Raw genomic sequence first — 27,848 nt, forward strand, 5'->3', positions numbered from 1 at the left:
AAAAGGAATATACATGTATTACTGATATTTTTCAAAAGGAAGACAATGTATTATTCCTCCTTAAATTTACATTGCTGAATTTGCAAATATAAAGTCTCGGGGAATTACAAGCTCTACAACGCAGTACATATGTTAAACTTTGGTACATCACAGGAAGGATCTGGAGGAGCTAGAAACCAAGTTTGCCCTGTCTAAGACGGTGATCGCCGTGGTCGGTGACACAGGGGCGGGAAAGTCCTCACTGATGAACGCATTACTGGACCAGCTGGACATCCTGCCCACGTCCGGACTACGGGCCTGCACCGCTGTGGTGGTGGAAGTGGTCAGTAACATGGACAACCACAAGTATGAGGCCGACATTACCTTCCTGTCTAAAGAGGTATCTGGTTTTTGTAACTGTCCAATAAAGACATTTTCGTGCACCATTTTCCTCATGTGTTATACGATACACCGTATCTCTTGTGTATATATGTTTAGGTTAAAAAACCCACTAGTAACATAAAGGAAGGTTTAATTTGATATAACGCTGAAATGGGTTGTAATGTTGTCATGAAATTTTAGAGAAAAAGGATCAGAATTTTTTATGTTATTCTTGATAGTAATACAAAGAAATACTTCGCTTTCAAATTCTTCAGGAAACATGCTGTGTTGTCAGTTGCTGAATATTCTGTGTATTTGGTCATTGTTTTTCTGATTCTGTAGGACTGGCATGAGGAGTTACGTCTGCTGTTGAGAGATCTTACTGATGTGAATGGAAAGCTCAAGAAGGGCGCTCCAGATCCAAAATCGGAGGCTGGTGTGGCTTTCCTTAAAATTAAGGCTGTGTATGGAAAGATTGATAAGTTTGAGGTACTTAGACACCACACCAATGTTACCAAGTGGCTGGACAGGGTCAAAACCATTAGTCACTCAGAGGTACGGATGGAACAACTGTCCTATCAAGTCAACATTACATTGAAGTTATGTTGAAAATGAATAAAAGTGGTTTTAAATGTATATTTCCAGCCTGCACACTTCCGGAATGCCATTGATAAATACATAGAAACAGCTGACCCTGGAATTGGTGGTCAATTCTGGCCAATCGTAAAAAAGGTCACGATTCGTCTGCCTCACTGTGATGCCTGCAGTAGTGGGGCTGTGCTTGTGGATTTGCCAGGAGTCAGAGACTCAAACGCTGCCCGAGACAAAATAGCCCGAGATGTAAGTTATTCATAGCCAGCACACAAAGCTGTATTGTTTGAGGTATTTAGTCAATAAATTTGTAAGATTTTGAAAGACTAAGATAAGATTTGTTCCTGTTGTGACCCCCTTGGGGAAAGGGAGAGCCTCAATGGGTTTAAAGTTTAAAACATCTGTTATATATTTTTAAATTAAAATTTTATTAACATATACAAATATACTTAAAAATGTTAAATTGATATGCATCTCATGAAGCCTAGCCTGGCATTTGTTCACTTAAGACCTCTTGTGCTCAGGTGAGAGAAATGGCCTATGGTTCTCTTGTTTTGAAATGAGAAGTTTCTCATGTAGAGGAAACTCTTTAGACAATGTTATGTCATACTATAAATACACTTAAACATCCTTATATATAATGAATGCTTACAATGAATACCTGCTTATAACAATTCAAACTTATTATGAATTCATGCTTATTGTGAAGTGATATTTATTCCACTATGATTGGAAAATAACGAAAATTTTGTTGGATATAACAAAGTTTGATTATAATATGGCCCTAGACGTTGGTTATAACTATCCTTGACTGTGTTTATATGCTTTTGTTGGGGGTATTTTTCAGCATCTTAAGAATTGTACAGCAGTGTGGGTCATTTCCTCCATTCATCGTGCTATTGATGACAAAACAGCCAAAGATCTATTAGGGGAGAACTTCCGAAGACAGCTGTTGATGGATGGCCAATATGGAAACATCGCATTTATCTGTACAAAGACTGATGACATAAAAAACTCGGAAATCATCAGGTCTGTGCTACTATTCATCTTTGTATCACATTGTATTGTTAGGGAGTTCATTACTGTAATATTACATTGTATTGTTAGGGAGTTCATTACCGTAATATTACATTGTATTGTTAGGGAGTTCATTACCATAATATTACATTGTATTGTTAGGGAGTTCATTACTGTAATATTACATTGTATTGTTAGGGAGTTCATTACTGTAATATTACATTGTATTGTTAGGGAGTTCATTACTGCAATATTACATTGTATTGTTAGGGAGTTCATTACTGTAATATTTATAGGTTATAGACTTTGTATGGGAAAATATGATGACCAAGTTTTTTTGGCGCGTAGACGGACCGAGCTTGCGAGGTCCGTCCGCGACAAAAAACGAGGTCGTCATATTTCCCATACAAAGTCTATAACCTTTTTATTATATACTTTCAATTTCATTTAGAAACTAACAATAACTTTATCAGTTTAACTGAGTATAAGATGAAAAACACGAAAAATTTGAAAATTAGCAGCGTAGAAATTTGATTGTGATGTAATGTTTGCGGGCCGGAATGTTTCCGGGCATATATCATGTGATATATGCCCGCAAACTTTTAAAGAAAAAAGAAGAGATGAAGTTGAAAGTATAGTATCTAGTATGTATGTTAATTTACAGAGGATAGTATCTAGTAGTATGTTAATTTTACAGAGGATAGTATCTAATAGTATGTTAATTTACAGAGGATAGTATCTAGTATGTATGTTAATTTTACAGAGGATAGTATCTAATAGTATGTTAATTTACAGAGGATAGTATCTAGTATGTATGTTAATTTACAGAGGATAGTATCTAGTAGTATGTTAATTTTACAGAGGATAGTATCTAATAGTATGTTAATTTACAGAGGATAGTATCTAGTATGTATGTTAATTTTACAGAGGATAGTATCTAATAGTATGTTAATTTACAGAGGATAGTATCTAGTATGTATGTTAATTTTACAGAGGATAGTATCTAATAGTATGTTAATTTACAGAGGATAGTATCTAGTAGTATGTTAATTTTTACAGAGGATAGTATCTAGTATGTATGTTAATTTTACAGAGGATAGTATCTAATAGTATGTTAATTTACAGAGGATAGTATCTAGTAGTATGTTAATTTTACAGAGGATAGTATCTAATAGTATGTTAATTTACAGAGGATAGTATCTAGTATGTATGTTAATTTTACAGAGGATAGTATCTAATAGTATGTTAATTTACAGAGGATAGTATCTAGTAGTATGTTAATTTTACAGAGGATAGTATCTAATAGTATGTTAATTTACAGAGGATAGTATCTAGTAGTATGTTAATTTACAGAGGATAGTATCTAGTATGTATGTTAATTTTACAGAGGATAGTATCTAGTAGTATGTTAATTTTACAGAGGATAGAATCTAATAGTATGTTAATTTACAGAGGATAGTATCTAGTATGTATGTTAATTTACAGAGGATAGTATCTAGTAGTATGTTAATTTTACAGAGGATAGTATCTAATAGTATGTTAATTTACAGAGGATAGTATCTAGTATGTATGTTAATTTTACAGAGGATAGTATCTAGTAGTATGTTAATTTACTGAGGATAGTATCTAGTAGTATGTTAATTTACTGAGGATAGTATCTAGTAGTATGTTAATTTTACAGAGGATAGTATCTAGTAGTATGTTAATTTACAGAGGATTACACCTTGAGGAGAAAGTTCAACCTCTGGAGAATGAAATAAATCGTCTGGAGATGGAGAAGAGCGAGCTGGAGATCAGCAAAAGGGACAACGCTGGCTGTATAGTACAGATGAAGAGGACGAACCGTGAGCTGAAGAAGAACATTGAGGAGATTGAGGAGTGTCTGAGGATGGAGGACCAGGAGGCAGAATCAGAGGAGGTGAGGATTATTATTGGTAGAAAGTGCTGGATTTTATTTGACTGGAGCAATTTTCTTATGCCCCAATAATTGGAAATTTTGGAGGCATATAGTTTTTGGTCTGTTTTAACCTTGGCCTAAACTTTTGAATGCTTAGAGCTAGGGCCTGCATAGTGTATTTCTTGTGAGAAGAACCTTTCTTTTGGTACTTAAATATTCAACCTTGTGACCTTGACCTCCAGATTTGACCTACTTTTGAAAAACTTTAACTTTGGCCATAAAACTTGGTCAGGGCCATTCATCATGGCTGCAATGAGCCACAACTGAATGTGTGAGCTGTGCTTTTGGGTATAGTGTTCACAAACACATCTTGTTCTATATAAAATTTTGGTAGTTTTTACATATTGTAATATAGGGTAAAGGAAACGGAATGGGTATAGAAAACCGGATAACAAGAATAAAACCATGTGATTAATAGAATCCCCCATGCATTTGTGGTTGGATGCGATTTTCATCCTTATCACATCTTATCTTGACAAGGCATTGAGATATAAAACACACAACATCTAAGATAAAACAAGAGCTACAGATAATCACACAAAACATGGAAGACCTGATGTGTTTCTTGTATTACATATGTGTGATGTGTACTTGAAGACCTGATGTGTTTCTTGTATTACATATGTGTGATGTGTACTTGAAGACCTGATGTGTTTCTTGTATTACATATGTGTGATGTGTACTTGAAGACCTGATGTGTTTCTTGTATTACATATGTGTGATGTGTACTTGAAGACCTGATGTGTTTCTTGTATTACATATGTGAGATGTGTACTTGAAGACCTGATGTGTTTCTTGTATTACATATGTGTGATGTGTACTTGAAGACCTGATGTGTTTCTTGTATTACATATGTGTGATGTGTACTTGAAGACCTGATGTGTTTCTTGTATTACATATGTGTGATGTGTACTTGAAGACCTGATGTGTTTCTTGTATTACATACGTGTGATGTGTACTTGAAGACCTGATGTGTTTCTTGTATTACATATGTGTGATGTGTACTTGAAGACCTGATGTGTTTCTTGTATTACATATGTGTGATGTGTACTTGAAGACCTGATGTGTTTCTTGTATTACATATGTGTGATGTGTACTTTTATATTCTTTGCAATCCCTATCTGGGGTACCCTTGTGTTGAAAACAAATTTTTTCAAGTCAAAAATAAAAATGCTGTTGTTTCTTAGAATACACACTAAAAAAAATTGGAAAATTGTTTCAGGGTTTGACATTTACTTTTTTGAGCACTAGACCAGTCGGGCTACTTCAAATGATTTTTACTAGACCTGACTTTATATCCAGTAGCCCTGACCAACTTTCCAGAAAAAAACTCTGATAGTTTCTCCATATTTAAATACTTCATGTAAATGACAAACTTTTACGACGTACTTTATTAACTTGATAATCACTTTATTATAGTCAATTCAAATAAACTGTTTAAAATTAACATCGAGTAGATGTCGTAAAACATCACTACCGACCGCGACTTATTTATTAGAACTAAAAATAGAGATTATTCCACCACACGGTTCAAGATTGGTAGTTTCTTGTTTATTAGTTAACACGACCAGTCGGACTAGTAAATCGACATTTTACCCGACCGAACCTATCATTTAGTAGACTCGGTCGGTCAGACGTGCCTTAGTGTCAAACCCTGTGTTTACAGTTACAATTAGAACAATGTTTAAAAATCAAAGTTTCAATTCATTTAAAAAGATGTGTGAATTTAGGAAATGTATTCATTGCACTATATGAAAATATAAAAGTAACATAGTTGATGTTACAAATCCTGCTAAATTTTTACAAATGCATGTGGTTTGTTTTTTGTTTTGTTTTTTCTTTCCCTTTTTTTTTTTAAATCGAGTTTTTGATAAAGTTGATAACCAAGGCTAGATACATATATGATTGCGCCCATGACAAAAGGGCCCTTATGGCAATTTTTACCCATTTCCACTTTTTAGCAGATTTAGATAGATAATAGGTAGAGGATTAAAAATATGTAATTTTATGGTCTTCCTTCACTTCTAAGACGTAATTTTTTGCGTTTGATGCACTGATATATTCTATAACATCAGCGCAACGTCATGACGTTATTGGCGTCATTACGGAGAACAACAATTTATTTAATCTGAAAGAGAAAAGGTGCTGGATATATCTTTTAAGTTTAATTTCAATTCTTTAAATGCTTGTGTGTGTGTATTATTTGATAGAGAAAAAAGACACTCAAATTTTAGGCACTTAAATTTTTTTTCCAATACAAATAAATCAAATCACTTAAATTTGATATTCATGGCTTAAATTAAAGGAACATTAGATTTTCACATTTTTAGTCGAACATAAGACAGTCAATTTGATGAAAACATGAAAATTGCATTTTAATTCATAAAAATTCCGAATTAAAATACACTGTACGAGTTTACTAGCACACGCACGCACCACACACACGCACGCACACACATACACTTGATTAATCAAAATTTCAAATAAAAATACAAAATGACTGCCGATTGATACAGAGCATGTTTCAAGTGACTATTCTTCCGACGGTGTAGGGCACAGACTATCTTGGTGTGCAGGTCGTACATAAGGCCGTACATTTCTGTATAAATACTGCTGCCTTTCCCTCGTCAATCCGACAGGAAGAAGAATTTCTGGTAGTGCTGCGGCATCAAATGAAGGTGATCCATTCTTTTTCAAGAAAACCATTTTCTCGTCAGAGTCGACACGCTCCTTGACGTAAACATTCCATGGTTCCTCTGATGTAAAACGGAAATGGTGGTATTTCCTTATGCCTTTAACCGCTCGGTAATAAGTGGAGAGAAAGGTTTTCCAGTCTCTCCAATTCCATGCATCTCCATAAGGCACTGCTTCATTGGAAACTGAAGATTTATTGACTAGCGTCTGGAACTGGCCTAGGGAATCAACGTCTGACCTTCGGAAGAGCTTACGAATGTGGGCAAAACCACTGTCTACAAGACACCTGTAATACAAAAACGACAATCTTTTACTATTAACATACATTTTCATTATTTATTCTTTTCACAAATTATTTTTGAAACTCCCATTTGTTTACCGGGTGTGTCCTGGAATCTGCATACTGTAATTGATGTCACTGTGACGACCAGTCATAACTCGCCAACATAAATAACCTAGTACGTACTGGTTTTTGTTTTGTCCTGTTGGAATAAGTATATATTTACTGTTCTTACTATCATTACTAGAATCAAAATCTTGAACAGAGCTTCCAAGTATATTTATCTTTCGTAATTTACAAACATCTCACCAGAACAGTTGTCTGCGTGAAGTGAACAGGTCATCTCTCCAAATCCATGCTCACTAAGGGCGTGGTCTAACATGCTGATCACTGCATTTGGCCCATTTGTCAGTGTTCCATCCGCTCCTTTAAAATAAAAGTGGATATTGAAAAATCATTATATTTGTAACAATATACATCATACCATTTCATACATCTATTAATGAATATAGAATGTACCTATTGTTTGATCTTCATCTATGATGTAGTTCAACTGTTTTGACACACTATCGACTCTCACACCAAATACTTGGACCCGGCGGAGCTGTGCAAAGTAAGTAGGACCCATCTGGCGAGAGTGATGTGGTAATTGGAAGTGCTGAGCGAAGTCGAATGTGTAGTGCACATTATTTAGTTCTCCTCCCTCCCACCTCGCCATCTCATTTGTTGCAGTTTCTATGCAGCTCCTATAATGCAATCTTTCCTTCTTTGCGTCTGCTATATGTTTTTGAAAATTTTCAACAGCTGCTAGCTTCTCTTCTTCAGTTACGGCATCAATAATTTGTTTGCGCAAACACTCACATCTCTGGCAAACGTCATCCCTGGGTTTGCTGATCTTTATGTGTGGAACACATTTCAACCATGCATCCTCAAAAGATGATATTCGCAGAGCACGAACTCCTGTCTCTTGACATGAAGTGTTGTATCGCTGGTGAATTGCTTTTTTGGTGTCAGAAGAGGGTAGATAAATAGGAGGAATACCGTCACTTCCTCTGGGGGCTTCTGGTTGTGGCATCCCCACTTCAGCAGCATAATTAGTTATGAACAGTATGGCACGTTGTATTTCCTCGAATTGTAGAGCATGAACCGGTTTTTTTCCTTTATTTCCGTGCTCTCGTGGAACAGCTCCATGATCATCAAGATGTTTTGCAATATTTTTGAAAACTTTTTCTGTTGTATCATATACGATGAGAAATGCTTTTCTACAGATTGCCTGACTTTCAAAACTATACTCATATCTCGCACGTTTGCGTTCCTTTCGTTTGGATGTTACTTTCTTGTTCCCAACCTTTTTTATCGAACCCATTATATACATTTCTTTTTCCTCTTTTGTCATTTCCCTCAGTCTGTAAATGTGGTCTGTAATTTCTGATTTCAAAAAATTATCCAAGCAGTTACTAGAACAATTGCACACAAATTCATCTTCCACTTCAGTATTTTCGTCATTACTGTCATGTACAACACTATTCTCAATCTCTGAATACTGTGAAATTCTAGACATAATTAGCTCCTGCTGATCGCATTCATTTGCTGAACCTTCATCCTCACTACATGTATAGCTATCACGTTCACCCTGATGGAGCCCAAAATGTTCCCGAAACAGGTCATCAAGTTCCTAAATAAAATTGATGTCTTGTATTTTAATGAAACATGAGAAGAGAAAAAACGATTTAAACATCACAAGGATATTACTAGTAATAAAAACTTTAACCCCCACCCCCCTCAATTTAACAATATCTATTCAATTAATTTAGCATATCTTATTTCAATACACTGTAGAAATGAAACAGGACAGTAAAGGCATCTCAGAGTCGGGCTTCATAAATGGAAAGTCACAAAATACATGTAGATTGCAGAAGGTAGACCACTTCAGGGGCGTAGCTTCCTATGAAACACGGAAGTATGTGCTTCCACATTGTTGCGTAAAAAATGAAGTAATTTAGTCAAGTTAAAATGAATGGATAATCTTTTTTTTTTTTAATTGAAGGAAGTTACGATGTCCTTACCCTATGTGCCTGTGTGTAAAATTAAAGAATATGTGTATTGGAGACTTTGAAAATACCTTTTTTAATTGTCTAAAATGCACCAGCTTTCGGGGGCTTCGCCTCCTAGGCCCAACCAGGCCTTTGCCCTGGACCCATTTGGGGCCATAGGGCAGCCCCCAAACCCCCTGCCCTTTCTGCTTCCATATTTATCTTCCCCAAGCTACGTCCCTGCACTTGCATGTATACTAACCAAGTTATAAGTTATTTCCCGGGAGAATTTTCCCTCTATTCACTTTCGACTGACAATATTCTTTTCGTATAACCAGGTTCATTCTAAAAACATCTATATGTTAATCATGCTCTCTCTCTCTCTCTCTCTCTCTCTCTCTCTATATATATATATATATATATATATATAAGTTACGGATGTCAAAATATTGTTCTACATCATTTAGCCTATAGACTATATGTTTTTTTTAATGAGGACGATAAAGTTTTATTAAATAATTCTTCTTTTTTCATGAAGATATTTAAAAATTTTAAAGTTTCACCGGTTTATCAATACCAGTATATTAACATCTATCGACTATGCATGAAATCGTAATTTTGTTAAATTCACACATAAGATTTTCCTTTGGGGTACCCCAACAATTAAGTTAATGTCAAAGAGTTATCTCTCTTGGATTTATAAATAGGACTACCAGACGCACAGACTTTTCATACAAAGTGTAGATGTCTAAGTACTATCCCCAAATTTATCGAATTTTTTCATGACTACGTTGTAAATTTTATATTGACTATATAATGAATTTTAATAATATATAGCTTTATATATAGTGGCGTACAACAATCGTCTGTTTGACATTGCGTCGATCCCGTTGACAACTGTAAACATTGCAAATAACGAGGCGGATCTTGCTTATTTTGAAAGTGGGTTCAACTTTTGTATTGATAATTATGAATTGTTTTTACCTCAAACTCATCCATGATTAGTTGTTCAATGAAATGACATAATCTTTGATGAATCTTCGTGGAGTTGTTATATCTAGGCCCTATTTGCTAAAAGTTTATTTCGGTCCGCTGCATATGTAGAAAAAAAAACCGACGCGGAACATTCCGACTTTTTTTTTTTTTTAAAAAAGAAAGAATATGTTTATCATGAAAATCATTGGATATATAAATGTTTCATTCAAACATATTGTTTTCAAATTGTCTTTCTCGTTTTGGTTTAAAGTGTAGAGCTCTATATCATATGCATACATACATTAATAAATTTAACACGTGGATCTCTGAATTATTGGTGCACGAATCTTTACGGCACGGCGCTACGTAACGTCAAATCTTTGTGACGTTATTTCTCTGTTCTACTGAATATGCCATAAGGACCTTTTGTCATGGGCGCAATCATATATAAACAGCAGAGGTAACTTTTTGTTTATTCCAGCTTCAAGAAATTAAGGATGTACTCCAAGAGAAACAAGATGCATTAAAAAAGAATAGCGAGCAGATTGAGGCCTACCGTAAGGCAGTCAGAGAGGCTGAAAACACCTGTCTGCAGCACGAGGTGACCATCGGTAAGAAGAGGAAAGAGCTGTCCAGTCTATGTGCCAAAGCCAGAAATGACTACTCCAAAAAAGAAATTAAAAGGGATTTCAAGGCTGGGCTAAGGGTATGGTGCTCATACATACTAACATGTGTCCATGTATAATGAATTATATTGTTGTATTCAAAAGAAAGATTGGTTTGATATATGAAGTACAGGTTTTGTGCTAAACATGTCTTGATTTTTCAAAACAAAAGGGATTCTGTTAAAAATCAAAGAAATTTTGTAGTTAATTTGTATTTGAAAAGAGACTTCAGACACTTTTAAGGTATTATAAAACATAGGAAGAGAAAGGGGGAAAAAGCAATGACGTACGCATATTTGTACTTCACAGAGATTAATATACCAATATCAAAATTTTCATGGTGTGGGTTTTCATACTCCAAAATGGAACCTTAGTCCTTAATCAAATTTGCATATATTTTGAGATTCTATAATGCTGCTTTTTCTAACTTGTCAGGAAATGAAGAAGAAGGCTGGAATGTGTGATGTGGAAGAGATGGACGATGATTTGTACGACAGTGATAACGACGACGATGACATCGGAAACTCTGCTGAGAATCTGAGAGTGTTCTGTGTCAGTGCAACGGAGTACCAGAAAATGAGGAACATCATCATCGACGATGGACCTCCCACAGTATGTAATATAGGATAATGTAATCAGCATGAATTGACAATTACCAAATAAGATAATGTAATCAACACGACTTCACAGTTCCTAAATACTGTGGAATCATTAGAATTCGTGGTGGCTCAATTTTCGTGGAATACGTGGGTACCCCTCACCCACGAATTTACATCCTCAACGAATAAAGACATTCCAGTCATCTTTCTTACAAATATATAAATCCACAAAATTACGTCCCCACGAACCCGTAAAAATTCAGCAATCCACGAACATTGACCCCCATGAATTTAAATGATTCTACAGTAGGATAATGTAATCAGCACGACTTCATGATTACCGAATAAGATAATGTAAGCAGCACAACTTCATGATTACCGAAGAATGAGGAACTGTGTCGTCATTCATTAATGACGGACTTTCCATGGTAAGCTGTGAAAAAGTCACCTCCTGACAATAAACATGCAGTATTAAACAGGATGTTTATACCTCGGTGTTAGTAAGCTATAAGATGTTGTTATTACATTTTCAACAGTGAAATACTATGATTTATCCATTGAATTAAAATGATTTTCACTATGTGAATATAACAACGGATTGTGACGTTTGTGTATTACTATACAACCTTTAAGATTTGAAATAAGCATGTTCTAACACTAAAGGAAATATAAACAGAAAATTTAATGCTGTGTAGTTGGATATGGAATTTATTTCACTCATGAGCTGAAAGCTCAAGTGAGCTTTTCTGATCACCTGTTCGTCATCTGTCCGTCTAGCTGTATGTCCATCTGTAAACTTTTTACATTTTCAACTTCTTCTCCAGAACCACCAGGCCAATTTAAACTAAACTTGGCCAAAAGCATCTTTGGGTAAAGGGCTTTCAAGTTTGTTCAAAGGAAGGGCCACACCCCCTTCAGAGGGGAGATAATCACAAAAATGCCGAAGTAGAGTGGGGTCATTTTAAAATCCTCTGAAGAACCACTGGGCCAGAAGAGCTGAAATGTACATGAAAGCTCCTGACATAGTGAAGATTAAAGTTTGTTAAAACCATGACCCCCGGGAGTAGGATGGGCCCACAAAATGGGATCAAAGTTTTACATACTAATATATAAAGAAAATCTGTAAAAATCATCTTCTCAAGAACTACTGGGCCAGAAAAGTTTACATTTACACGAAAGCTTCCTGACATGGTTCAGATTCAAGTTTGTAAAATTCATGGCCCCAAAGGGTAGGATGGGGCCACAATAGGGATCAAAGTTTTACATGCCAATATACAGAGAAAATGTTTAAATATGAGGCAAAGTGACTCAGGTGAGCAGTGTGGCCCAAGGACCTCTTGTTATATTTTCACTCGTGCTTTGCACTTGTGAAAATATATTAAATATATTTTTTTAAATTCTGCATTACTCGTAAAAGAAGTTCTAAATCCAACTACAAAGCATTGATTATCCTCTATATACCTCATCAAAATGAGATGTAGGGTAGGTGTTAGTAAGCTACAGTGGAGCCTCGTTAATCCGGACACTTTGGTTCCCAGCAAAATCGTCCGGATAAAAGAAACGTCTGGATAACTGAATCGCATATTTCTATCTTTACATAAGTGACCAATATGCTTACTTTATTGATACGTAGTGAATTAACCACATTCTATCATTGGATTTGACCATTTGCATTAGTAAATAAATTATGATAATGTTAACATTTACATGCATTTCAAAGCACTAAAATTGAAATATACGAATGCAGCACTATTATATATGTAACTATAAATAAATAAATAATTACAGTGTAGTAACTAACATAATCTTTTACAATTCAAACTTTTCATCACACTTTTACTTCGTAAGGAAGGCGGTCATTTCCATCTGTCACGATTCACGAGTTCGGTGGTCTATTAAAACAATCTTCATCGTACAAAGTTGATTTAAGAATTTCGTGGTTATCATGTCAATTGACAACATTCTTTAACCAGAATTCCATCTGCCAGAGTTTATATTTCTTGTTCTATAATTATCCAAGCCAATATCGGGAGAACAAAATCGTAATATTAAGACCTACTACTGCTTTGATCTAGCCACGCGCACCTATTATTTTCATGATGCGATAATAACGGAACAAAACACGGGTGAAACCAACATTACCGGTATATACAAAATTTAATTGTCATTTTCCTGAAAATGGTAATTTTCTCACTTCTACCGAAAGTTTAAAAATTCGAAAGTAATAAAGCTCTACAACATCGTAACAAAAATCAATCGTAGACAGGTACATTCTACATGCATGACATTCTAAACATTAAAAACTTACTACATGTACATGTGCATGAACAAACATGTATATTTCATGCCAATCTACAGTATAAAATCCAGAATCTAGAAGTACGATCTACAGTCTTTAAATTTGAATAAGCCGATATCAATTTACGAATCAGTACAACTGATATGTTTAGCAGTTCAATAAAAAATGTCATTGTGGCATGATGTTTAATTTATTAATACTATTAGGCTATTGATCAAGATTATAAACTACAGGTTTATTTACAAAATTCAACACTACAAACAATACATTTCTTATGTGCAAAAATTGGCAATGCCATGTTTCGATCGGCACTTGCTAGCTATCTAACTGACATATTACACACCACCTAATTAAATGGAGGTGTTGACCGAGTACGGGTAATTGCTTCAATTAGACAGTTTGTCTCGTTTTCTTTACAATTTACGCCTTGCTAAAAATGTCCAACACAGACCTTACCTAAAAAAAAAATTACCGTCCGCATTAACGGTACAATTTTCAATGCATATTAATGTTTTGTAGTAAAAAATGACCGTCCGGATCCAGAACGCGAATTTCCAGATTAATGATGCAAAATAACGTATAAAAATTCCGTTCCCAAGAAAAATCGTCCGGAAGGTGAAGTGTCCAGATTAATGGCGTCCGGATTACCGAGGCTCCACTGTATATAAAATGGTGCTTATAGAAACTGTGAATTATGAAATGCATGTACAGTGCAACCTGCCTAATGTGACATGCTCTGGGTCAGAAGAAACAGTGTAAAAAAAAAAACAATGAAAGTGTGAAAAAAATTGCCATGGGACATGGATTGCACAGGTTTTGGGTTAGTCAGTTTTCACTGTACATGTCAGGTGTTCGGTACAGGTGTTGGGTTAGTCAGTTTTCACTGTACATGTCAGGTGTTCAGTACAGATGTTGGGTTAGGCAGTTTTCACATGTACATGTCAGGTGTTCGGTACAGGTGTTGGGTTAGTCAGTTTTCACATGTACATGTCAGGTGTTCGGTACAGGTGTTGGGTTAGTCAGTTTTCACTGTTCCTGTACATTTCAGGTGTTTGGTACAGAGGAGGATACACAGATCCCAGCCCTGAGGTCATACATCCACCAGATGACCAGTGTCCGACACCAGAAAAGCCTAGAAAGAATTCTACAGAGGGTGGCACAGTTTGTATTCGACATACAGAATTATCTGACAGAGGATGAAACTGTCCAGGTCAGCAAACCCAAAAAAGCTTTTGGCCATATTTATTTCACTTTTTTTCTTTTTTCTTTTTTTTTCTTTCTTTTTTTTTTTTTTTTTGAAGTGACACACTGTTTTTTTTAAAAATATCATTGATAAAACAAAGGAAAAAGAAGAAAATACCTGAAATAAAAAGATACACACTATATATATATGAACAGTGAATAAAATATTGTTACAGTCAACACATCAATGATGATCATGTACATTTCACAAAATAAACCAAAAATGATTGGATATTACGAATTATGTTGATGAAAATTACAAACTACAGTATTTAGATCTGAATCTTGTTGCCTGTTTAACATTAGACAAAGGGTGACCAAATCAAGTCTCGAAGTGCCATAAAGCAAAGATTGCAATCACTGCTGCAAAAGTTTGATTCAATGATTGAACGATTGATGTCAGATATGGAAAGTGCATTATCCAATCAAATCAGGCCTAAACTAGGAGAGGGCATCACCACAGCAACAGCAAGAGCCAACGAACAGGCAGCCAAATGGAGTGCTTCGGTAACGAGTCATTTAACATTTGAAGAAATATTGCATGTCTACTTATTTGAGAGATTGTGAATTATCTTGAAAATATGCTTGATAATCACAGAATTGAAGGGATTTTATGTAAGGAAAAATCAAAAACTTTTGTACATGGTATTATTCTTGGCAGATTTCATGATATTTGAAACTTGTACAATGATTTGTAAGAGAGAAAAAAATTCACAAAAATGATTCAGGTGAATAAAGAAAACAAGCAGGCTGGAGGCTTGCACTGGTGTACATACCGTGCCACTGTACGGAGACAGGGGGTGTTCACGTCGCCATCATATGGAAATGTCAATTTCAACCAGGACCTGACGGAACCAATGTACACCAGCATTAGCATCGTCTGGGACAAAGTCTTCAGGTAAGGAAAGATGTTATTCATTTAACTAGTTATACCCTCCGAACGAAGTTCTGGGGGGGGGGGGGGGGGGGTATATAGAAATCACTCTGTCTGTCCGTCTGTCTGTCCGTCCGTCCATCTGTCTGTGCAGATTTGTGTCCTGGCCATAACTTCTTTGTTCTTTGACTTAGGCATACCATATTTGGCACACAGGTAGATCACCATGAGACAATGTTGTCAAGTACCTTCATGACCTCTATATGACCTTGACCTCAAGGTCAAAATTAAAGGTTTTTTACAATGGATTTGTGTCCGGGCCATAACTTCTTTGTTCTTTGACATAGGCCTACCATATTTGACACATGAGTGTATCACTATGAGACGATGTGTCATGTACCTTCATGACCTCCATATGAACTTGACCTCAAGGTCAAAATTACAGGTTTTTACAATGGATTCGTGTCAGGGCCATGACTTCTTTGTTCTTTGACATAGGCATATCATATTTGACACATGAGTGTATCACCATGAGACGATGTGTCGACTACCTCAAGGTCAAAATTTATTATAGGTTTTGACATAGTCATACCATAAGACATGGGTGTATCACCATGAGACTATGTGTCATGTACATTCATGACCTTTGATCTCAAAGTCAAAATTATAGGTTTATGCCATGGATTTGTGTTTGGACTATATCTTCCACTTTCTTCTACAAAGGCATGCCATATCTTTACACTCGGGAAAGAGGTAATTTATACCTATTAACAACACCCTTTGGGAGATTAGGGTAAGTGGGGGTATTCTTAGTGAGCATTGCTCACAGTACCTCTTGTTCTGTTGTTAAAATACATGTAAGAACTCTTGATTAACAGACCACACACAAATTCATGTTCACACAATTTGACGTACACGAGTCATATTGCCATACTCGTATAAAAAATGAATCTACACCACTTTTCACCTGATGACACAAATGCAGTGACTTCATTGGATGTAATAAATTTTAAACAAAGCGATTTAAACTCTGAATGGCAAAGTCTTCTGTCTCACAAATGTGACTCCTCAAGGAATACCTATCTTTTGTAATTTTCTAGAACTTCCTGACCTACATAAATGTACATTTATATGAGATTAAATGATATGTGGTTATGTTTTAGTGGACTATTTATATGAGATTAAATGATATGTGGTTATGTTTTAGTGGACTATGTATATGAGATTAAATGATATGTGGTTATGTTTTAGTGGACTATGTATATGAGATTAAATGATATATGGTTATGTTTTAGTGGACTATGTATATGAGATTAAATGATATGTGGTTATGTTTTAGTGGACTATTTATATGAGATTAAATGATATTAGGTTATGTTTTAGTGGACTATTTATATGAGATTAAATGATATGTGGTTATGTTTTAGTGGACTATGTATATGAGATTAAATGATATTAGGTTATGTTTTAGTGGACTATGTATATGAGATTAAATGATATTAGGTTATGTTTTAGTGGACTATGTATATGAGATTAAATGATATGTGGTTATGTTTTAGTGGACTATTTATATGAGATTAAATGATATTAGGTTATGTTTTAGTGGACTATGTATATGAGATTAAATGATATGTGGTTATGTTTTAGTGGACTATGTATATGAGATTAAATGATATGTGGTTATGTTTTAGTGGACTATGTATATGAGATTAAATGATATGTGGTTATGTTTTAGTGGACTATTTATATGAGATTAAATGATATGTGGTTATGTGGACTATTTATATGAGATTAAATGATATGTGGTTATGTTTTAGTGGACTGTTTATATGAGATTAAATGATATGTGGTTATGTTTTAGTGGACTATTTATATGAGATTAAATGATATATGGTTATGTTTTAGTGGACTTCTCTGGGCATACTTTGATAAGTTTAAGGCAGCAGTGCTTAGTGTGCTGAAGCAGTTTGTCCTTGACCTTAGTCAGGAGCTCCACGTCCACGGAATCCAGCCCAGCAGCACCCAGAGACTTCTCACCTACATACTGGACAATGCTGCTCACCAGGTTAACAGCCAACACTTTACAATAACAGCCAGATTTATGCTGAACATATTTTGCTCAAGAATAAGATATGTTTCACTTTGATTGGACATTTTAATTAATTCTGTCCATCGCTGAAGTTGCAACAAATTGAAATGGACACCTTAAACATTAACTAAATTAGCATTTCCTGATTTTTATTTTAGTTGTCAGAAATGGTGGCTGGACTGAAGGAATTTGTTACAGAGAGACAGAGGGATGCCAATCGAGTTCTAACACCTATAGTCCAGGTAAAACTGCCCACAGAGTTCTGACACCTATAGTCCAGGTAAACTGCCAACAGAGTTCTGACACCTATAGTCCAGGTAAACTGCCAACAGAGTTCTGACATCTGTAGTACCGGTAAACTGCCCACAGAGTTCTGACGTCTGTAATACAGGTAAACTGCCAACAGAGTTCTGACGTCTGTAATACAGGTAAACTGCCCACAGAATTTTGACACTTATAGTCCAGGTAAACTGCCAACAGAGTTCTGACACCTGTAATACATTTAAACTGCCCACAGAGTTCTGACACCTGTAATACAGGTAAACTTCCCACAGAGTTCTGACATCTGTAATACAGGTACACTGCCAACAGAGTTCTGAAGTCTGTTATAGTACAGGTAAACAAAGATGAGTGACTTTCATGCTTCCCTATCATCTACTTCCACTATCTAATTTCGCTTCTGCATATGACTAATAACAATGAGATTGAATGTCATAATTACGTTACTACAATGTAAAGTATTTAGAGATTAGAGGCCGTAATCTCCTTACTGTCGTATTGTGTAATCAAATACCAGGCACTGTGATGAGAACATTAATAATTATTGTATATTACATATAAGTTACTAAATCAGTAAAATAACATATTTTGTCTAGGGACTAAATAAACTTTGGATACTGTTGAATTATCAGTGTTTGTGGGGGGTTGGTCAGTGGATTTTCTGGGTAGCCCTTACCCACAAATTTACATCTATTGACACAATGTAAAGTTCCTTATTCAAAGCTTGAAAAATGTTCATCCCCATCACATTAGGTGCAGTGTATCTGTGTAGACAATGCTATTTTTTTGGTCACACTATTATTTGGAGGGGGGTGATTAATTCCTTGTTATTGATTATTATTATAACATATATACAATATAATATATGCAGTGTAACATCATAATTGCACAGTTACAACTATTATCAAGCTTCAGTCCAGCATGACAAAGAGCGCTTTAACTGCAAAAGATTTCTCGGCAATTTCCCTCTAAGTGTCAAATGACCAGTTTGCATAGATTCGTTTTCAAGTTGAAGTTAAAATTCTGTCCCCATTATGTCCAAAGTTATGTTCCTGCAAACCAGTAAAACTTTGGTTACGCACAAAATTACATCCCTCACAAAGTAAAACTTTGGTTTCCCACAAAATCATGTCCCCACAAACCAGTAAAAAACTTTGTTTACCCTCAAACATTGACTCCAAGCCCCATAATGATGATTCCACAGCATTATAAGTTCATAAAAGGTACTCATCAACATCCCTAGTAATGATAGAATGGGGGATCATCAACTACTATTGATATTTATGCAATACTCAATTTGTAAATAGTACCACAGCATTCATAATCTATATACACGATAAATTTGTACTGTATGTAAATAGTACCCCAGCATTCATAATCTATATACACGATAAATTTGTACTGTATGTAAATAGTACCCCAGCATTCATAATCTATATACACGATAAATTTGTACTGCATGTAAATAGTACCCCAGCACTCATAATCTATATACACGATAAACTTGTACTGTGTGTAAATAGTACCCCATCATTCATAATCTATATACACAATAAATTTGTACTGCATGTAAATAGTACCACAGCATTCATAATCTATATACACGATAAACTTGTACTGTGTGTAAATAGTACCCCAGCATTTATAATATATATACACGATAAACTTGTACTGTGTGTTTTATTTCAGGAAAATCTTGCTCCAACCTACAACGCTTGTGCTGCTGAAACAGGGCCAGGGATGTACGATCGAATGAAGACAGGATTAGCTGCTGGCATTGACACGGGAAGATTTTACATGTTTGATGATGCCTCACGCGCACTATTACAGGCATTGGAGCAAATCAAAGTATGCTGTATACTGAACTTTATGTAAAATATGTATTTCAACTTATTTTTATCGGTGTTGGAGCAGACTTTAACTGAAGATTTATCTGGTATTTTTCACTTGATTTATGCCTCTGTAAAGTTATATTATGATAGTTAATGCAGATGATTTTGCATGCTTGGTCATATTCTTTGTCACATTAGTTATTTACTGGAAAACAGTCTATTTTTTCATCCCATGAGGATCTGGGTAAGAGTAGGTCCTCAGTACCCCTTGCTTGTCATAAGAAGAGACTAAATGGGGCGGTCTTTCGGATGAGACCGCAAAAACCGAGGTCCCGTGTCACAGCAGGTGTGGCACGATAAAGATCCCTCCCTGCTCAAAGGCCATAAGCGCCGAGCATAGGCCTAAATTGTACAGCCCTTCACCAGCAGTGAATAATACGGGTGAAATATTCTCGAGCGGGATGTTAAACACATAGGCACTTTACGTTTTGAATACCTATAATAGAAAAATTGTCTTCCTAGAAACAAATTATTCACAAGATATATCATGCCGCCATCAGGGTTTTTTTTTTTACCAGCTTGCAATTTTCGGCAAAAAGTTTGATATGATAATTAGACCCCTACCATTTAGAAGCACCTCTGCTTGATATGTCGATTGCGTGTGGTTAAACAATATTCAATCAATCTTTTTTAAGCTCCCCACAGATATAAAACTATGTTGTATATGTAGGTGGATGTGATGACAGATGTACAGCGAGTGTGCTACAGTCAAAGTAGTACTGTGTTGTATATGTAGGTGGATGTAATGACAGTTGTACAGCGAGTGAGCTACAGTCTAAGCAGTACTGTGTTGTATATGTAGGTGGATGTAATGACAGTTGTACAGCGAGTGAGCTACAGTCTAAGCAGTACTGTGTTGTATATGTAGGTGGATGTGATGACAGTTGTACAGCGAGTGTGCTACAGTCTAAGCAGTACTGTGCAGTTGGCGTTTGAGCCCCTGTGGGAAGCCCCTGGAACATGTCTTCAGCTCAGAGATCAGCTCCTGCCTTGTAAGTGGTCTTGGCATTACCATTATCTGTATATACATTCACACTCTGTTACTTTTATCCAACACCTGTATGATAATTCTCCATCTTGAATGCTATGTCCTGATGATTGTGAACACTTTGTTTTTATTGGCTCACCGGGACAACTGTCTGGAGAGCTGATATCACAACCCTGGTGTTGGCACCGTCAGTGTCACGCTTTAAAAGGGAAAAAATTAACCTTGACAATATCTTATCAATCAAGAAGGGTAGGGCTTTGATATTTCATATATAGATGCTTCATGACCAGGCCTTTTATTTGGTACCAAGAGTTTTTATGTATTGACCTTGGACTTTGACCTAGTTTTCAAAAACTTTTAATCTTGGTTTATTTTTTCAACCAAGGGGGACAGGACTTTTATAATTTACATATATGCCTCAAGACCAGGCTTTTCATTTGATGCCAAGACTTGTGACATAGTGACCTTGGACTTTGACCTATTTTTTAAAAACTTAAAACCTTGGCTGTGTGTTTTGAACATAGAAGGGGTATCTCTTCAAAGGATAGAAGAGAGAGAGAGAGAAAGGGGGGAGAGAAAGAAACAGAAAAGGTTGCAGCATTTGGATTATTAATAAACTCATCAATCTGCAGTATATAGATATAGATTTCTCACTTTTGGTACCAAGACTCTTGGCTAAGTGATCTTGACCTTGGACTGATGTAAATTTTAAAAATGTATACTTGACTACATGTTTTGAACCAAAGGGGTAGGGCTTTACTGGTAATATTTCACATATAGATTCCTCATGACCAGGCCTTTCATTTGGCACCAAGACTTTTGACCTAATGATCTTGGGACTTTGACCTAGTTTTAAAAAAACTTCTCCTTGGCTATAATTTTTTAACCAAGGGGATTAGAAAAAGTAGAATTACACTTGCTGATATTGTCTTCCTACAACTCTTGTTCAGTTTACCTCATGTTTTGTGAACTGAAAAGACAGGGTCAAAGGTTACAAAGATTATTTTAAAAGTCAAGGTCAAAGGTTACAAAGATTATGATAAAAAGTCAATATCATGTTCCGATGTCAGAAAATGTGGCAACAACTTTGGGACATTACGTCACACAAACACATCTCATTCAGAAGCCACTCAGAAATGGATATTTTGTTGTAGGCGTTAGAGAGCTGTCACAGGAAGTGAGTACCATACTGGAGGAGGCCAATGTGAGGGCACCTGTTACCGAGATTCCGGCCACGTCTAGTGCCAGTGGTACAGACCAACCTTCCAGCAACACAACGCAGGGCCAAGGGCAACAGGTTCAGACTCTTATACTAGTATTGTAAACCTCTCTACCAGCACTGTAAAACAACTTTATTTCAAGCACAAGTTATGATTCCAAGAAAGATAACTGTTACTTCAATACAAAATAAATTGTGGGCAATATTCAATTTTAGCGATCTCAACACCCTTGCTTATAATGCCAAAAAAATTTTTTAATTATTATAAAAATATATTTATATTTTATTAATTTAGACTGTCACGTCAATACATTCTCGTGAATTTGAGGTTCTCACGAATAAAATGTGAAATTCTTATTTTTCTCTTTGGATCCAATATTGTGGATTTTAGGAATAAAATGATCCCACAAATTGATAACCCTGATAGAAGATCATCTAGCCGTAGTTTGAGATTTAGAATCACTGATCTGTATGATAGAAAATCATCTAGCCGTAGTTTGAGATTTAGAATCATTGATCTGTATGATAGAAAATCATCTAGTCGTAGTTTGAGATTTAGAATCACTGATCTGTATGATAACCCTGATAGAAAATCATCTAGTCGTAGTTTGAGATTTAGAATCACTGATCTGTGTGTAAGTGTACATCCCCAGGAAATAGAGAAAATCTTTCAACCATAAAGATAATCCCAATTATTTCCAGTTGTATTGAATTTCAGCTTTTGAAGTAAAGTGAAAAATTTTCCTTGGTCTCTGTTAGTGATAAGTAAATTCTTGAATATGATGTTGGGGTTTGTTTTATTGAAGTGTTTCCAAAACAGGAAAATATTTGAAAATAGAATGCTACAATTGTAGTTTTTCTGATATTCTCTATGGTGTAAAGGTTTTTAAAGCATTTCCTTTAATAGGTCACCCAGAGAATTGGCTCATCAGCATTACCACAAAATTTTGTTCTGGAGGAAGTGGGTTTACCTCAGGTCTCCGATTTACTGTCCAGCATTAAGTCAGAGCCAAGTGTGGGGCAGCCATTTACTGTGCCAGCGGTCAAGCAAGAAAGGACAGGTAAATAACATGAATCATTAAAATGGTGTCCGAGTAGCGCAGAGGTAGCGCTCTTGCATCTCACCGCTGTGACCCGAATTCGATCCCCGTGATCGGCAGTGGTTGTATGTGAGAGGGTATGGCGGTCGCCCGCTCGGACATGGGTTTCCTCTGGGTACTCCAGTTTCCTCCCACATAACTGACCCCTTAGCGCCAACATCGGTGCATCAAAGGACCCCATTGGAAATAAGCTTTCGAGCTTTCTTGGGTTATCCTTGGTATTTATGTATGTATGTTTACAAACCCAGATTTCAGAAGGGTATGATTAGGCCACATCAAATCAATTCTCTGGTTCTCAGACAATTGTTTTTCAAAAAATAGGTAGGTAGGGGGTTTAGTTTTTCAGTTTATCTCCATGTCACAAAGGTGTAGGGATTTTTTGTCTGTGGTTTTTTTGTGTTGTGAATAAAGTTAGAGTTTTACAAATGGTATTCAACACCGTATAGCTTCTTCTCATTCTGTTTCTTGTCTTGTTTTATATGTATGTCATGCTTTTATATTGTAGATCTTATGCAAATAAAGTGAATACAAAATAGTATGTTTTTTATCATTTTATTCAAGTATACCAAAAACTACTTCCTGTAAATGTTTGGCATGGTCATTTGTAAATAAAATGTATAAACTGCTGAAAAAACCTTATCGCTGTCAGCTGTTTTGTTTCGACCTACGAAAATGTCGTACTTCAACTCGGCCTTGCTTTTATCAATTTGTTCCTTCACGGTTTCAATTTCTGTAAATTCACCGCCCAGAAGTTTCTTGCAAAGTGTATCAACTGTCAAGGACGAGTCTACCGGTATAATTGTCCATGGAACAATCTGTTTTGAGTTAAAAATAATCTCGATGCTGACAAGAACTGTTTCTGTCGCCATATTGTTTACATCAACTAAGCAGCACGTCTTATTCAGCAAGGCACTTTATGATTTTGGCGCCAAAACACTAATTTTATTTTGACGGATCAAATATGGGCGGCGGCTATTTTTTTCCAGCGCGGTAATAAACTCGTGTCAGCGGCCGATTTGGGGGGAGGGGGGGGTGTGTCTGAGAATCGATTTGATGTGGCCTTAAATTCCTATGTATTGAGTGAAATTGTCATTTGCCTTCTTTCCATTTTAGAGTTCTTGGCTGTCAAAAGCTACCAGTTGTATACAAATGCTCTATTAACATAATTTCTTTTTGATTCAGCTCCAAGGATAGCCATTCAAAGATTGATGCCCAGCACCACACATCCATCAAGTTTAGAGCAGTTGACTTCCGCAGGCATTTATGGATCAACTCATAGAGGGCTTGTTTCCATATTGCCATCAAATCTATCTCCTCAGGCCATCTCTGACAATAATGGTGGTTCACCTCATAGTGCTGCATCCCCCACACGTCTACCAATTGCCCCCAAGAAGTTCATCATAGTCGGTACTGGAACAGCATGCACCATTGCATCTTCCACATGTCAACCAAATAGAATAGCTCTCACAATGTTATCTTCCACACTTCCACCAAATAAAACAGCTTTCACAGCATCATCTTTCATACCTCCACCAAATAGAACAGCTCACACAGAGTCATCTTCTATACTTCCACCAAATAGAACAGCTCGCACAGAGTCATCTTCCATACTTCCACCAAATAGAACAGCTTGCACAGAGTCATCTTCCATACTTCCACCAAATGGAACAGCTCGCACAGGGTCATCTTCCATACTTCCACCAAATGCTTGTCAATTTTCAAGTGGATCGTCTCACAGCCAGCAAACTGCTTCAGCAAAAAGCATGAAGCACTCTGCATTCATGAAAAAGTTAAAGAGTTTAGCTGATAAAGTGAGTTCGCCTGAACGTCAGTTGTCTGCCTCTCAGCCAGTTCCTCACTGCAGCAGCACAAATCCTCATTCCAGAGGGCAGACGCCCCAACAAAACAGCCTTGCCCCACAAGCCAGGAGGCAGGGTAACACACTGTACAACCTTACCCCACAGTTCAGGGGGCAGAATAGCACACCCTACAGTAGCAGCCAGCTTACAGCAGGGAGAAAGGGTGTCCTTAAAACTGCAGACAAAAAGCCTAAAAAATGTGAGTGCTTACCTCAATACTGTATAAGCAGAATTTAAAGCAAGAATTTAACTTCGGCATTATTAGCGAGGTTGTTAAGATCGCTAAAATTGAATATCTCTAAGAATTTATTACTTATCGGAGGTAATAGTTATCTTTTCTGGAATTATAAAGTAGCTAAAATTCACCCTCGCTAAATAGATATACCTATTTTTATGGGAAAATCGCTAAATTTGTGTCTTGTTGTAAATTCCACTTAATATATGGTACATTGTGAAGTGAAAGTCCATGGACCATGAAAAGTTTCCTTATCACCGATTTTCACTACAGTCTACAGTAAACATACTTTTTTATGCACAGTACTTTAATGTTCATGCTAAGTGCACTGTCATAGGAATTTTGTGTAATTTCATAGTAGCAGACCTAAACTATGTAAGCTAATTTTATGTAAGCCATATTTTTAGTTACACAGTTAGTGACCTTATACGGAAAAATGCGTACAGGTTTTCTTTTCGCACCATGTATTTTTCCGACTTGGATACATCAGATAAGATGAGGGTTAATTGACAGTAGTTGTGAATGGCCGTGTGTGAGGATATGTGTTGGAACATTGCAGACACTTTGACCTAAGCAGGGTATAATATTCGAGATTACAGTATTCAAAATATCAGGAGTACTTTAAATCATGTATAGAGAATGCAGCCTGATGGTCATTGACTTTCACATACATATGTAAGAGGGGTGTTTGAGATACCGATATTCACTTATATAAGGTCGTACAAGTCAATCAGGTGGCCTATTTAATATCCCTCTTTCTTGTCTACATCAACACATCAGCTTTTAAACATTTTCTTATTCTCCGCAACTCCTGAACTAATTTTATTTTAATAGCATCTTTTTCTATAGGGTGACACAGAATGAGAATTTCAAGGTCCCTGTTTCTTCAAGGTTTTGTATGTGGGGCTGAAACCTCCAAAGAATCTAATCCACTGCAATTTTAAGAAATCCTCTTTACTCCTGAACTTCTCAAACATGAATTGGATACTTATTTGTAATGAGCATGGAGAAGTCAACCAAAATTGTTAATTCATTGGTCCTGGGACAGGGATTCAAGCCCCAGGGTGGGGGTTCAAGCCCTGGGGTAAGACTATGTGGATCACTAGGCAACAAGCAACAGTTGAACAGAGAACTGTTTTATGCTTAACTTGTTGTGTGGTAGTCAGGTGACCATTGAGGGTCATGTGACCTGTTACATTGTTTACATGTATGTACTCTGTAAGACAACAATTACTGTAGACTTATTTAATTCCACAGAGTCATAAGTTCGCGGTTTACCATATTTGTTTTTCTCTGCGGGTTTGAAATTCCACTGGGTTGCAAATAACTTTCATGAAAATAGCTTACATAGATAAAGTTTGCTGGTATGAAAATACACAAGTTTTATGTGACTGTAGACTTTTCAGAAATAAGTACAGCATGTAAAAATGCACATTTACAGTAACCTAAAGGTGTATGATTCTGGTACTTCATGCATGTAGAGGCACTGATGCATCACATCTCTTGTTTTGTAGGATTTACGGATATAGAGGAAAAATCCAAAAGGGAATACCGGTGTTCACTAAAACCAGCAGATACTGGTTGGAACCAGTATGATGGGATAGGATGAAACTTCTTCAGATGTATATTTGTAGTGTAGTTTGTGCTACATGTAACAGCACAGAAAAGGATATTAGAGTACTGGTAATAGCAAGTGATTAAGGGGTGTTTTATGGAGGACTCCTTGTGCTTTTTTTTAAATTACTAATCATGATTGAGAAGTGAAAGGAATTAGATTTACCACCGACTAAGAAATGTATATTTAACTAAAGAATCAGCTAACTAGCATTATCCCGAATTTAATGGCTGAATGTTTTTATGGTTTTTTAGTTTTTTGGCATTTGATATTCTGATTTTGGTATATTAGCTAGAACATCCAAGATCCGATGTTGGGTAACAAATATTATTATACCCCCCGCAACAAGTTGTGGGGGGGGGTATACTGGAATCGGGTTGTCCGTCTGTCTGTCCGTCCGTCCGTCCATCTGTAGACGCAATGGTTTCCGGACTCTAAAGCATTATCCTTTCCACCTACCGTCACCATATCATATATATGGACTACCCATGGGATGAAGATGTTCCCTATTGATTTTGGGGTCAAAAGGTCAAAGGTCAAGCGCACTGGACATCGAAGTAGTAATATGGTTTCCGGGCTCTAAAGGGTTATCCTTTCCACCTACATTAACCATATCATACATATGGACTACCCATGGGATGAAGATGTTCCCTATCGATTTTGGGGTCAAAAGGTCAAAGGTCAATCGCACTGGACATCGAAGTAGCAATATGGTTTCCGGGCTCTAAAGCGTTATCCTTTCCACCTACAGTCACCATATCATACATATGGACTACCCATGGGATGAAGATGTTCCCTATTGATTTTGGGGTCCAAAGGTCAAGCGCACTGGACATCGAAGTAGCAATATGGTTTCCGGGGTCTAAAGCGTTATCCTTTCCACCTACAGTCACCATATCATACATATGGACTACCCATGGGATGAAGATGTTCCCTATCAATTTTGGGGTCCAAAGGTCATGCGCACTGGACATCGAAGTAGCAAT

At 36.3% G+C, this 27,848-nt stretch overlaps 2 protein-coding genes across 8 annotated transcripts in view; one reads left to right on the forward strand and one right to left on the reverse strand.

Annotated features, from left to right (window-relative positions):
• LOC125658551 (uncharacterized) overlaps window positions 1–27,845 on the forward strand; it is a 64,583-nt gene extending 36,738 nt beyond the window's left edge. For 6 of the 7 annotated variants that reach the window (XM_048889834.2, XM_056146798.1, XM_056146788.1 and 3 more), the window contains 18 exons: window positions 154–379; window positions 703–915; window positions 1,006–1,200; window positions 1,799–1,980; window positions 3,682–3,886; window positions 10,389–10,613; window positions 11,008–11,184; window positions 14,519–14,680; window positions 15,019–15,219; window positions 15,441–15,610; window positions 17,492–17,651; window positions 17,834–17,917; window positions 19,644–19,802; window positions 20,715–20,838; window positions 21,989–22,131; window positions 22,961–23,114; window positions 24,336–25,211; window positions 26,762–27,845. In XM_048889834.2, coding sequence (XP_048745791.2) covers window positions 154–379; window positions 703–915; window positions 1,006–1,200; window positions 1,799–1,980; window positions 3,682–3,886; window positions 10,389–10,613; window positions 11,008–11,184; window positions 14,519–14,680; window positions 15,019–15,219; window positions 15,441–15,610; window positions 17,492–17,651; window positions 17,834–17,917; window positions 19,644–19,802; window positions 20,715–20,838; window positions 21,989–22,131; window positions 22,961–23,114; window positions 24,336–25,211; window positions 26,762–26,763 — 3,658 coding nt within the window. In that variant the 3' untranslated portion in view covers window positions 26,764–27,845. Of the gene's footprint in view, window positions 1–153; window positions 380–702; window positions 916–1,005; window positions 1,201–1,798; window positions 1,981–3,681; window positions 3,887–10,388; window positions 10,614–11,007; window positions 11,185–14,518; window positions 14,681–15,018; window positions 15,220–15,440; window positions 15,611–17,491; window positions 17,652–17,833; window positions 17,918–19,643; window positions 19,803–20,516; window positions 20,839–21,988; window positions 22,132–22,960; window positions 23,115–24,335; window positions 25,212–26,761 lie in introns of those variants that run through there. The other variant, XM_048890092.2, reaches the window with a different exon arrangement.
• On the reverse strand, window positions 6,284–8,892 carry LOC125677540 (uncharacterized). The gene is made up of 4 exons (XM_048915652.2): window positions 7,419–8,892; window positions 7,209–7,325; window positions 6,999–7,101; window positions 6,284–6,905 (listed from the first exon to the last, which is right to left on the reverse strand). Exons 1-4 carry the CDS (start codon window positions 8,458–8,460, stop codon window positions 6,458–6,460), a joined length of 1,710 nt encoding a protein of 569 aa, XP_048771609.1. The 5' UTR covers window positions 8,461–8,892; the 3' UTR covers window positions 6,284–6,457.
• Window positions 27,846–27,848: the final 3 nt, after the last annotated feature.

Source organism: Ostrea edulis, chromosome 1 (assembly GCF_947568905.1).
Source record: "Ostrea edulis chromosome 1, xbOstEdul1.1, whole genome shotgun sequence".
NCBI lineage: Eukaryota > Metazoa > Mollusca > Bivalvia > Ostreida > Ostreidae > Ostrea > Ostrea edulis.